The sequence below is a fragment of the Oncorhynchus nerka genome, linkage group LG12, assembly GCF_034236695.1.
Source record: "Oncorhynchus nerka isolate Pitt River linkage group LG12, Oner_Uvic_2.0, whole genome shotgun sequence".
Taxonomy (NCBI): domain Eukaryota; kingdom Metazoa; phylum Chordata; class Actinopteri; order Salmoniformes; family Salmonidae; genus Oncorhynchus; species Oncorhynchus nerka.
Genome location: NC_088407.1, coordinates 56,873,379 through 56,886,769, shown reverse-complemented (window position 1 = coordinate 56,886,769; position 13,391 = coordinate 56,873,379). Strand labels below are relative to the sequence as shown.

At 41.4% G+C, this 13,391-nt stretch overlaps 1 protein-coding gene across 1 annotated transcript; it reads left to right on the top strand.

Annotated features, from left to right (window-relative positions):
- Positions 1-753: 753 nt before the first annotated feature.
- LOC115138413 (histone deacetylase 1) lies at positions 754-13,391 on the top strand. Its single transcript, XM_029675240.2, has 13 exons — positions 754-976; positions 1,641-1,753; positions 1,883-2,000; positions 2,163-2,237; positions 5,743-5,881; positions 6,032-6,173; positions 8,769-8,861; positions 8,981-9,230; positions 9,404-9,512; positions 10,690-10,820; positions 12,078-12,266; positions 12,359-12,413; positions 12,500-13,391. The coding sequence occupies exons 1-13, from the start codon at positions 925-927 to the stop codon at positions 12,525-12,527; spliced, it is 1,494 nt and encodes a 497-aa protein (XP_029531100.1). The 5' UTR covers positions 754-924; the 3' UTR covers positions 12,528-13,391.

The window sequence follows — 13,391 nt, the reverse complement described above, 5'->3', positions numbered from 1 at the left end:
TGTTCTTGTATTTGATTTTGACCTGCTGCCATGTCCGTTTTGGCCCGTTCATGTTTAATCTACACACACACACACACACACACACACACACACACACACATTTAATGGAGTCACACTGCAAAAATTACTTGGTATTTTTGTCTTGTTTTCAGTAAAAATATCAAAAAATTTATCATAGCTTTATACAGTGTGATGGAGTTACTTTACACAATTTCACTCATATCTGCAGTGCATTTCAATTAAAAATTTAACCGTTTCATAATTACAGTACAACTGCATTTTTGGAGATGTGAATTAAATATTTGAATTGTAATTGTGATGTTTCAGCGGAGCGGTGAGTGTGTAATTGTGCACTACTTACGCATTCAGGCGGTCTGCAATACTTTGCCACGCTTTTTCTCTTTGCTTTATCACTGTGGCGGTGTTGCCTTTCTTCTTAATTATATCTTTTACCTCCTCGTATGCCTCCATGAGGATTTGTGCTTCCGACGGGGAAAAGTACGCGGCTCTAGTTGCCATGGTAAATCAGTTAATCTGTGATCTGTGGCGGGGTCTATTTGAGTGAGCCGTGAGCGCGCACCTATCCAGGATTGGTTTCACCTGGCTTAATGAATCCGTGTCTGCTCATCCTGGCTTGGTCTTTGTGCAACCAATTAAGCCTGGACGCACATGTTTTGGCTTCATTGAGCTCAGCTGAGTCATTTATCCCGGATGTCTTAATTCTACTTTTGTGCAACAGGCCCCTGGAATCCAAAACAGTGCTTATTTGTGGCGGGATCTGTTTGCAACGCCCCTCGACATTGTAAACTACTACTTGATTGGTTCAAGTGACGTTCTACAAATTATCCGATTGTATCCATCCGTTTTCCGAAGTACAGCTACCGCTTTTCGCTAATTGTAGTCTGTGCTGTAAAATAAGGTAAAATGGCGCTGAGTTCTCAAGGAACAAAGAAAAAAGTTTGCTACTATTATGATGGTAAGTACTGATTTGCCTACACATTGACTAATTGTACAATGTGCTTTGTTAGACTGGTGCAAATGGTTCAATTTGTGGTTAGATTAGCCAGCTAACATTAGCTAACGTTATCTAGCTCCGATGTGCAAACGTGCAGATTCCATTTGTGTAAGAGCGAGGCATTTTCCAAATCTTTAGGTTAAATTGATCGTTCAGAAAATGTTCACTAATGCCACATTATCATCCAATGTGTGGTAACGTCAAGTTACTTGTCCACGTCGTCGATTAGCTTGCTAGCTTGGACAAAGGGAGAACACATTGGCAGGACCCATTAGCTAGCTATGCAAGCATTGGAATCCACAAACCACGAAGATGGCTAGCAACGTTAGCTACTATTAGTTAACGTTAACCTATTTCACTTCCTGGGCGTATTAAGCTTGCTACAATCATAGCGAGTCTCTATAAAAAATGCACCCAGTTCCGTGCATTGGCCAGATTGTTTGCACGTTAGTGGCCGTCCATTGTCTGCGGCTGTGCATATGTCGTGGTCCGAATTGTTACTATTAATCAACGTAAAAGTTTTATTGCAACGTTAGCCAGGCTATGCTGTACTGAACAACAAGCTAGGATGATGCATTCATTGGATGTCTGCTTATGTTCACTATTTTCCTCTCTTCATTCAAAGGTGATGTTGGGAATTACTACTATGGCCAGGGCCACCCCATGAAGCCACACCGTATCCGCATGACACACAACCTCTTGCTGAACTATGGTCTCTACAGAAAGATGGAGATATACGTATGTTGAAAACCTTGAAACGATTTGTAAGCACAGCAGAAAGCCTGCATGCGCAATAGTTCCCAATTGAAAATGTAGTGCCTGGTTTTTAAGGTGTCATTAATTGGTCTTCTCCATGTCTCTGTACAGCGACCTCACAAAGCCAATGGCGAGGAGATGACCAAGTACCACAGTGACGACTACATCAAGTTCCTGCGTTCCATTCGGCCAGACAACATGTCAGAGTACAGCAAACAGATGCAGAGATGTGAGTTTGAGGCAGAGATGTCATGTCTCAATATACCTATACATTTTAGATGTAGCCCATGAAAAGTCACATTTCTTTGGGAAAACATCTCGTAAAGCTTTGTCATTGTTTTTGCTGCTGTCATGGATTGTAATTAACACATTTTCTGTAATTGCCACACAGTTAACGTTGGAGAGGATTGCCCTGTGTTTGATGGCCTGTATGAGTTCTGCCAGCTCTCAACAGGAGGCTCTGTTGGTAAGTTAATCTGTCATGTTCATGTGTAGCACGGTTTCTGTTAGCCGCAAGTACCGGCTTTTGGTCCAATTTAAAAAAAAAAAAAAAAAAATTGTTTTTAAATAATACTGTTGCTGGCCAAAAAAAATCCAATTGCAAAATAATGCTTTCAGTCGTTGATGGAAATGCATATGACCATTTCCTTATTGGGCTATAATATGCATACCGTAATTTCCGGACTATAAGCCGCTACTTTATTCCCACACTTTGAACCTCGCGGTTTATACAATGACGCGGCTAATTTATGGAATTTTCCGCTTTCACAAGATTCATGCCGCCAAAACTGAGCACCGTCACATAATGTGACGTAAATCGAGCGCGCTCAAACTTCCCATCATTCTGATTACGGTAGTAATTTTGTCACCCTCATCATGGCAAAGACACGGAGAAATGCATATGCTGCAGCTTTCAAGTTGAAGGTGATCGATCTGGCTGTTGGAAAAGGAAATAGAGCTGCTGCATGGGAGCTTGGCCTTAATGAGTCGATTATAAGACTTTGTAAACAGCAGCGTGAGGAACTGACTCAGTGCAAAAAGACAACAAACCTTTCAGAGGGAAGAAAAGCAGATGGCCCAAAGTATTTGCAGCCACTCGACATCAGTGTAAATCGTGCATTTAAGGTGGCACTCCGTGTTCAGTGGGAGGCTTGGATGACAAGTGGGGAGAAATCCTTCACTAAAACGGGCCGCATGCGAAGAGCAACTTATGGTCAAGTCTGCCAGTGGGTCCTGACAGCGTGGAGCATTGTCAAAAAATCCACTATCATCAACGGGTTTTGAAAGGCTGGACTGCTGCGTGTTGAAGGGGCAGCATGAGCTCAGCGGGGTATTTGCCTCCGGATGAAAGTGACGAGAGCGACAATGAAAATGATCCAACATCGGATGAAGCAATTCTGAGGCTATTCAACTCCGACACCGAAGGAGATAACCTCAGTTGTTTCAGTGCACAGGAGGAGGAAGATGGTGACCAATGACTTTACTGGTAGGCTACTGTTTAATTTTTGTTACAAGCCGTGTTTCGTTTAAAGGCTGTGGAAAGTTCATTTGTTTCAATGTACCGGTAGGCACCTGCGGCTTATAGACATGTGCGGCTTATTTATGTACAAAATACATATTTTTTAAATAATTCAGTGGGTGAGGTTTATATTCGGGTGCGCTTAATAGTCCAGCAAGTACTTAATTGTTTGAAACCTAAATGTTTTATTTCATATGAGGCATGTCTCACCTTACTTCAAAGTAGCCAGAATCTGACCATGACAAGATGGAGGCAATTATTTTATAAAGACATCATAGATGGTGTGTGGGTTTCAAGTCGGGAAGCTTCCAGTTTATCCTACCACTCCTACTGATCTGTGTGCCAGTTATGATTTTCATATGCACATTTTCGTGGAACTGTTTCATTTCAATAACTAAGTTTTTTTTCTCAAAAGCATTGTCCCGTGGTTAATCAGTAAAGTCTGAATTAAAAGGCAACATTTTTAAAGGTATCAATTAAACTAATGCGAGATCACCAGCCTCTGCCATATGGACACATTGATACACTGTGATCTATTGGTGGCTAAAGAACGGAGCGTGTTGAACTAGTGATGCACCGATATTACATTTTTGACCGATATCCAATATTTTCTTTGCCAAAACAAACCTGATACCGATAACCAGTATTTACAACTTAAGGCCTTTTAAGCATTCTCGTACAGTTAAATAGTTAACACATGGGCGCAGCAATCTAAGGCACTGCAACTCCAGGCAGTATCACATCCGGCCGTGATTGGGAGTTCCATAGGGTGGCGCACAATTGGCCCAGCGTCGTCCGGGGTAGGCCGTCATCGTAAATAAGAATTTGTTCTTAACTGACTTGCCAAGTTAAATGTTACACACGCACCACACTGACCAAAAATATATTTTGTTGGCATTTACGTATGTCCTCATTACCAGTAAAATATAATCAAAACCTATTTCTTTCACTTACTCGCTGTGCTGTTTCATTCTCAACCAGGATTCCTATGTAACCCAGCTTGGGTCTTTGCGTGTCAAAAGATGGCATTTGGCCAATCAGGACCTGATTTGGACTGCACGTCACATAATTTTATGCATTCATATTTTTTTTACATGGCTATTACACTATCACTTGTATTACATATGTCAAAACGATTCATCGATGCGTACCTACCGTGCTGGTCATAAAAGCTAGTTAGCTCATGGATGCAAACAATGTTCTTCCCCAAAAACATAGCAAAACAAAAATCCGCTTCACTACCAATGTGTCGAAGGAAACACGTACACCTAGCGACCTGGTCAGCATGCACTGTGCCCTGCCCGCCACAGGAGTCACTAGTGCGCGATGAGACAAGGATATCCTTGCCGGCCTAACCCGAACGACGCTAGGCCAATTTTGCGCCACCCCATGGGCCTCCCGGTCGCGGCACAGCTAGCACTGCAAAGTGCCTTAGACCACTGCGCCACCCAGGAGGCCTCATACTCTTTTCTTTTTTTTAAGGCAAACTGCAAATTCCGCTATTGTGGCAAATCCTTATTGTGGCTATTTTCACAACACATAGTCCGGTCGAGCCTCACTAGCCAGATGAAGCTAGATGGCTGCTTATAACGTTAGCTTTGGGCAACAGGGTTAAGTAGCTGGCTAGCTATTTATTGTCATGAACTGAAGTTTAATTTCAATAAGCCAACAACAATACTTACTCAAGGATTCCTAAGTCATTGTTAAGAATAATGAAAATGACTGCAGTTTCTACTGGTCATTGTTTTCAAACTGGTTGTATTGGTGCTAGCTAGGTTCCAAGCTAAAGCTAGCCACCTCAGAAGTTGAGGTCGAACAAATTATGCTTTATTACCTACCCGGTTTTGTAAACATATCGTTCGTGGCCGGTGTTTGCTTGTTTGCAGACTTTTGTACAGCTTTGACAGTGCTATCTTTTTGACATGCAAAGACCCAAATGGCATTCCATATAGTATGTCGTGAAACTCCAGTAGGGCAACATCGGAAAAATAGCGCACTTGGTAGTGTTAACCGTTGCTTGACCAGTCTGAAAGCCAACATCACACACGACAGAGAACGGTTGATTGTCAAGGGCAATGAATTCCATTATCTTGGCTTTAATGGATTTTGCCTTTGAATTGTCTCGCTGATATTTTGTTACTCTTTCAAATGACTGCTTGACTTGTTGACTGCTTGATCCACACAGCAGACATTTTGGGCTAGTTTAGGAATGCTATGTTGCGCATGTAGCTCAATTTTACATGGCGTCATTACACCATGTACCTTCATTATATGCACGTCAGCTTTGACATCGGTTTTGCTCATTGGGCGGTGGATGACACGTTTTGCCTGGATAGTTGGAATATTTTTCTGGCTTACTTGTCCTCTTCCTGTAATTGACAAAACACAGAATATAGCTATAGTTTCATGTGCTCTGATTCTCCGACTGGCTTCTCTTGTCCTGTGTTTTTAGCTGGAGCTGTGAAGCTGAACAAACAGCAGACAGACATTGCCATTAACTGGGCCGGAGGCCTCCATCACGCCAAGAAGTCTGAGGCGTCAGGTTTCTGCTATGTGAATGACATTGTGCTCGCCATTCTGGAGTTACTGAAGTGAGTCAAACAGGCCCACAGCACTTGATCAAGTTTACATAGGAAATATTGTAGACTACTGAATTAAATAGTAACTTCACATTTGGACCCCATAGGTACACCACATTTAGAAGTATCATTCATTCTGTTGCTGAATCTTCTCTCCCCCAGATACCACCAGAGAGTCCTGTACATAGACATTGATATCCACCATGGAGATGGAGTGGAGGAGGCGTTTTACACCACAGACAGGGTCATGACCGTGTCCTTCCACAAGTATGGAGAGTACTTCCCCGGCACAGGAGACCTGAGGGTGAGTTTGAGATTTGATTTGGATCGCTTTTAGTCCCCGTACTCTTCCAAGAGTCCTCAAACATTAAAATACAACTTATAATACGAACCCATTTTCACATATAACACACTATTACAAACATACATAATATACTAGCATAATGACCCAATTAATACTCAATCTAAAAAATATTGATTCTTCATCTACTATAGTCCCTCAACATTTCTATATTATATTTAAATGGTTTTAAATGTTAATTTATATATTGAAAGGTTTCTGGTTTGCGCAGGTAATTTATTAAATTTCTTTATTGCTCTATATCGAAGTGTTCTTTTGCCTATTTCTATTTTGTCTGGATAACGCATAGATGGTGGACAATCTATTCTTAATATTTACGGAATGTCTGTCTCTTACCAACTGAATACCGTTGTGAATAGAACTTGGCTGTTAAATTATGTATCTTATGAAATAAAATAAGCATGTTTTTTCCAATTTATCTTGTCGATTGATGACCAACCAAGAACATTGTGCATGACTGCAACAGAAGAACCATATCTCTACCTTAAAACAATCCTTGCTGCTTTGTTCTGTGCATTCTGCAGCCACCTAACTTCACTTGATGATGCATTTCCCCAGACCACAGAACAGTAGTTAACCTGACTCTCAATTAATGCCTGTTATTTGCTTAAGAACTTTTCTTGTTAAATATTTAGCTATCCTTCTGATTTTGCATGCTGTTTTTTAATACATTTTGTTACATTAGTTATTTGAGACGACCATGATAAGCAGCTGTCTAGCTGCATGCCCAAACACTTCTTCAATTTGTACTCCTCCCAAACTTAATTGTATCCCATGCTGTTTTGGCCTTTTCCTAGTGGAACAGACCAGCATAACTTTGGTTTTCTTGGTGTTTAAAACAAGTTTGTTCTGGCAAACCCACTCCCTGATATTCTCCAAAGCTTGCTGTGCCTGTTGAACCGATTGTCTTGCTGCATACATTGTAGTGTCATCTGCAAATATAGTTGCTTGAGTTTCAGCTAAGGCATAGGGAAGATCGTTGGTATATATTAAATAAAGAAGTGGCCCAAGGCAGCTGCCCTGCGGTATTCCACAGTTTAACATGAGGGGTAGAAAATGAACAATTGATATAGGTGGACTGTTTCCTGTCAGATATGACTGTACCCAATTCAATGCCACCTCCTTAACCATAATAATGCATTAATTTAGTCAATTATTTTATGATCCACTAAATCAAATGCTGCACTGAAATCTAAAAATAGTACACACACAAACTTGCCATTATCCATCCCATTGAGCCACTGGTCAGTCATGTCAACCAATGTAGTGGAATGGTTTTTGAGAACCATGCTGATTGGCTGTAATCAGATCATTATTTTACATGTACTCCCATATTTGTCTACTCACAATACCCTCCAATATCTTACTGAGTGTAGGGAGTAGACTAATTGGTCGACTATTGGCAGGAGTAATGGGTTCTTTGCTGTCTTTCGGAATAGGACACCGTTTCTCATGCTTCCATACATTTGCAATCATCCCCTTTTCCAGTGACCAATTAAATGTGTCTCAGTGGAACTGCAATCAGGGGAGCAGCACAGCGAAGCAAAAAAATTGTCCATAAGACCATAACCTGTAGATTTACCATCAGGTAATGACCTCAATAGGTTTAATACCTCCTCCACTGACACTGTTTGCAGACTAAAAGAGCAGATCTTGTTGCTCATAATATTATCATCAATCCATTGGACAATACATTCTTCCAAACAAGCTATGTTTACATTGTTGTTCAGTAAATAAATTCTTTGTAAAAAAAAATTTTTTTTAAAGTAAAAAAATCTGCAAAATGATTGGCGATATCAACTGGTTTTGTTATTATTCTCCCGTCAACCACACTAGATAAGCCCTTAACTGTTTTCCGTAACTTTTTTTGTGCATTTTTACAATCAATAAATGCATTGTTGTAAAATAACTCTTTCGATTCAATTTAACTGCATAATTACTTACTGTTCTATAATTCTGTTCATCAATTTCTAATTTTGACTTGGCTGTTAAGACTTTCCATCAATCCATGGAGATGGACGAGCACCAACTGTACTCTTTCTTATAGGGGCATGATGGTCCATTACCTCAGTGAGCAAATCAATAAAACATTCCTGTAGCGTGATTTAAATCATCCTCTAGATAAATCAGCTCCCAGGATACAGCAGCCAAATCATTTAGAAATAGCTCACGATTAAATGTTTTAAAATGTATTTTGACCACATTCCTAGGGGGTTTCTTTGGAACCTTTGTATTCATGGTTATGGTCACAATATTCTGGTCTGTCCAGCCCACTGGCATTGATCTGGCTTTTAAGCATTGCAATATTATATTACCAATATTGGCAGGCATTGTTTATTAAATGCCATCCAAAGGATACTTTGAATTCCAATTTCATGGCCTGTTGCTTGTAGTTTCCTGTATGCTTTATTGGTTGACGTTGGTCTCCTCCCCCTGTAACTCTTCCGCAGGTTGTTGCTGTAAAATATATGTTCTCATTCATCTTAATGGTCAGTTAACTGTCCACATTTGTAGTTGACTGACTTGTTTCTCCTCAAGGATATTGGTGCCGGGAAGGGCAAGTACTATGCTGTGAATTACCCTCTGAGAGATGGTATAGACGACGAGTCTTACGAAGCCATATTCAAACCTGTAAGTCTTACATTTTTTTTCTTTAGTGTTTAATCTTTCCTCCCTGTAGCTCAAATAGACCATGTAGATAGACCCTGTTTCCATTTAGCCAACCATATCGTGTAATTTTATGTGTGTAGATCATGGCTAAGGTGATGGAGATGTACCAGCCTAGTGCAGTGGTTCTTCAGTGTGGAGCTGACTCCCTCTCAGGAGACAGGCTTGGCTGCTTTAACCTCACCATCAAAGGCCATGCTAAGTGTGTGGAGTACATGAAGAGCTTTAACCTGCCCCTGCTGATGCTGGGTGGTGGAGGCTACACCATCCGGAACGTGGCCCGCTGCTGGACCTATGAGACAGCCGTGGCCCTGGACAGCGCCATACCCAATGGTGAGCTTTCCTGCTGCACCATTTGATTTGTGTACTTTTTACTTTCTAGTGTGAATATCTTTGACAGTTGCTTTTGACAGGTCAGAGGAGCATGAGTGTTTTAAGGATAGGTTCTGCTAAAGCAGACATGCCACTGCCCACTGTGTTGATAACACATTGGTGTTTCTCCACAGAGCTTCCATACAATGATTACTTTGAGTACTTTGGGCCGGACTTCAAACTGCACATCAGCCCCTCTAACATGACCAACCAGAACACCAACGACTACCTGGAGAAGATCAAGTGAGTCCTTGACCACACCTTTTATTGTGCTCTTTAGTCCTACTGTACATCATTAAAAATATTTTTCCCTGTCATTATGAAGTAACATCTCTAGTTTGGTTCTTAGTATAGATTATATAGATAGATATAACCGTTTATATAAGCAACACTACATGGCCAATCTCGACAAACCATTTCTTTGTGGACCTCGCTTTGTGCACTGGGGCATTGTCATGCTGAAACGGGAAAGGGCCTTTCTCAAACTGTTGTCACAAAATTGGAAGCACAGAATCATCTACAATGTCATTGTATGCTGTGGCGTTAAGATTTCCCTTGACTGGAACTAAGGGGCCTAGCCCAGACCATTATTCCTCCGCCACCAAACTTTACAGTTGGCACTATGAATTGGGGCAGGTAGCGTTCTCCTGGAATCTGCCAAACCCAGATTCGTCCTTCGGACTGCCAGATGAAGCGTGATTCATCACTCTAGAGAACACGTTTCCACTGCTCCAGAGTCCAATGGCATTGATCTTTCCACCACTCTAGACGACGCTTGGAATCGTGCTTGTGGGCAGCTGCTCGGCCATAGAAACCCATTTCACGAAGCTCCCGACTAATTGTTCTTGTGCTGATGCTTCCAGAGGCGGTTTGGACCTTGGTAGTGAGTGTTGCAACTAAGGGCCGATTTTTACACTCTCCAGGACTCTGGTCCGGTTCTGTGAGCTTGTGGCATACCACTTCGCGACTGAGCCGCTGTTCCAAGATATTTCCACTTCACAATAACGGCACTTACAGTTGCCCGGGGCAGCACTAGCAGGGCAGAAATTTGACAAACTGACTTGTTGGGGACGTGGCACCCTATGATGGTTCCACGTTGAATGTCACTAAGCTCTTCAGGAAGGCCATTCTTCTGCCAATGTTTGTCTATGGAGATTGCATGGCTGTGTTGATTTTATATACCCGTCAGCAACGGGTGTGGCTGAAATGGCCGAATCCACTAATTTGAAGAGATGTCCACATACTTTTGGTTGTGTAGTTATTTATGTTAATTGGTTAATTTCACTTACCAAAAATGTCATATTACTGCACTTATGTTATACATTTGATCCTTGATGTGTCATGAGTGTATTTTTGGCACTATTATAGTTGTGTTGAGATATCATTTAGTTTAATGTCACTTGTATGTGTGTTCCTTCAGGCAGCGTCTGTTTGAGAACCTGCGCATGCTGCCCCATGCCCCAGGTGTTCAGATGCAGGCCATCCCAGAAGATGCTGTGCAGGAGGACAGTGGAGACGAGGAGGAGGAAGACCCTAACAAACGCATCTCCAGTAAGTTTTGTATCGAGATATGATTCATAGCAAAAAAATATTGCGTAAGTTCTTTGCCCAGTTTGCAAATAGAACAAATAAAAAATGTAAACGCATGCAACAATTTCAAAGATTTTACAGTTCATAGAAGGAAATACTTCAATTGAAATAAATGCATTCGGCTCAAATTTATGGATTTCACATGACTGGGAATACGTATTTGCATCTGAGCACAGATATCCTGTTTTTTTAAAGGTAGAGGCGTGGATCACAGAACCAGTCAGTATCTGGTGTGACCACCATTTGCCTCATGCGGTGTGAAAAATCTCCTTCACATAGTTGATCAGGCTGTTGAATGTGGCCTATCGAAATGTTGTCCCACACCTCTAATGGCTGTGCGAATTTGCTGAACATTGTTAGGAATGGAACAGGCTGTTGTACCTGTTGACCCAAAGCATCCCAAACATGCTCAATGGGTGACATGACATTTTCAGCTTCCAGGAATTGTGTACAGATCCTTGTGACATGGGGCCGTGTATTATCATGCTGAAACATGGGGGGATGAATGGGCCTCAGGATCTCGTCAACGTAGCTCTGTGCATTCAAATTGCTATTGATAAAAAGCAGTTTTGTATTTGTCTGTAGCTTATGCCTGCCCATACTATAACCCCACCGCCACCATGGGACACTGTTCACAATGCTGACATCGGCAAACTGCTCGCACACAGGTCTGGTGATGAAGCCAAATGGGGGGTCCTGGGCTGGCATGGTTACATGTGGTGAGGCCTTTTGGACGTACTACCAAATTCTCGAAAACTACATTAGAGGCGGCTTAGTAGAGAAATGTGGACATTCCTGCAGTCAGCATGCCAATTGCATGCACCCTCAACTTGACATCTGTGTCATTGTGTTGACTCGATTGCGTGGTTTGGTGGGGCCTTGTCCCCAGCGCAAGGTGCACCAGTGTAATGATCATGCTGTTTAATCGGCTTGTTGATATGCCACACCTGTCAGGTGGCGGCATTATCTTGGCAAAGGAGAAATGCTCACTAACAGGGAAGGGAGAAACACATTTGTGCACAAAATCCGTGAAAGGCGATTTTTGTGCGTATAGACAATGTGATTTATATTTCATCTCATGAAACATGGGACCAACACTTTACGTATGATACTCACCAAAAATATAAACATGTAATCTGCCCGGTGTATGCAGTTGGTGTGTGAGTTAATGTCACACACACGGAGATGCTTATTCTCCTGTCTTCTGCTTTTGTGCAGTCCGTGCCCACGATAAGAGGATAGCATGTGACGAGGAGTTCTCCGACTCTGAGGATGAGGCTGAGGGTCAAGGGGGCGGACGCAGAAATGCAGCCAGCTTCAAGAAGGCCAAGAGGACCAAGACTGAGGAAGACAAAGAGGGTGAGGAGAAGAAAGCTGGTGACGAAAAGAAAGCTGATGAGAAGAAAGGTATCAAAATCATTACTTCGTTCTATATCAGACATACCATGGTCCCATTGAACATGTGAGGATGATTATTTGTTGTTGCTTTGTTATTATAGAAGTTAAAGAAGAAAAGGTGCCAGATGAGGAGAAAATGGACACCTCCACAAAGGGGTGAGCAAACATTTCAAACCTCCATTTTAAACTTGTCGTATTAAATAAGTTTGTAAAAAATCGAATTTTCCCTGTTTATCCAACAGGCCAAAAGAGGAGTCCAAGACACCGTGAGGAGCTCCTAGCTCTCCTTAAAGCGATCCTACCGGTTTTATTTTTCAGAGCAGTTACCTTTCCTGGCTGCTACAAAGAATATCCCTGAAGGACTATACATTTTAATGACAGATCCTGCTCCTTCAAATTGGAATGGGCTAAATGTCTTTTCTAGAACATATAAATGTTTCTGTTCAAGGACTGAAATTCAAATGGAGTGATTTATTTGTAAGTACTGTTTTCTGTATGCTTAGGCCCATTTTGTTTCCAATCTTTTTATCCTATCCCACTTCTCCTTACTCAAACCTTTCTGTAGTCTATATTACAGGCCTAGCACAAAGTATCACGCTTTTTATATCTTTTGGGTTTAATTTATTTAATCCACTCGTGTATTTAGTCCCACTGTTATGTGCGTTCGGAAATATAGTTGAAGCATGACAATTAGGTCCACTTCTCAAAGATGTATTCATTCTGTATTACCCAGATTAACAATATAGAATGCTGCTCCTCCAGTATGTGATAAAACAAAACAATCGTGATGGACTTCCAGCACAGTATTGTAGTTTAGTATTTTCAGAGGTTATTGTTTAGTACCAGTGACTGTTTAGGACCCATGTCATTCCCACATTTCAATGAAAACAGCGTTCCTAGATTTTTCACTTGGAATGGGATGTTCAAAGGTATTTTGGTAATGCCACAACATTTTTAGTAAAGTTGGCCAAGCAAAAATGGACACATTCAGTGTTGTGTGGATGTGATTTTATTCTGCAAAATTAAAAATGATTTTCTTTCTTTTTCTGGAGTTCTTGTAAACTTCATACAAATATGAAGGACCGCACAATCTTTGACTACTTTTAGAAACCAATAAAAACAATGCTATGAAAA

Coding starts and splice junctions, on each gene's coding strand:
- LOC115138413 (XM_029675240.2), top strand. CDS start 925: ATGGCGCTGAGTTCTCAAGGAACAAAGAAAAAAGTTTGCTACTATTAT. Junction 2,238..5,742: donor CTCAACAGGAGGCTCTGTTG/GTAAGTTAATCT, acceptor CTGTGTTTTTAG/CTGGAGCTGTGAAGCTGAAC. Junction 10,821..12,077: donor CCCTAACAAACGCATCTCCA/GTAAGTTTTGTA, acceptor GCTTTTGTGCAG/TCCGTGCCCACGATAAGAGG.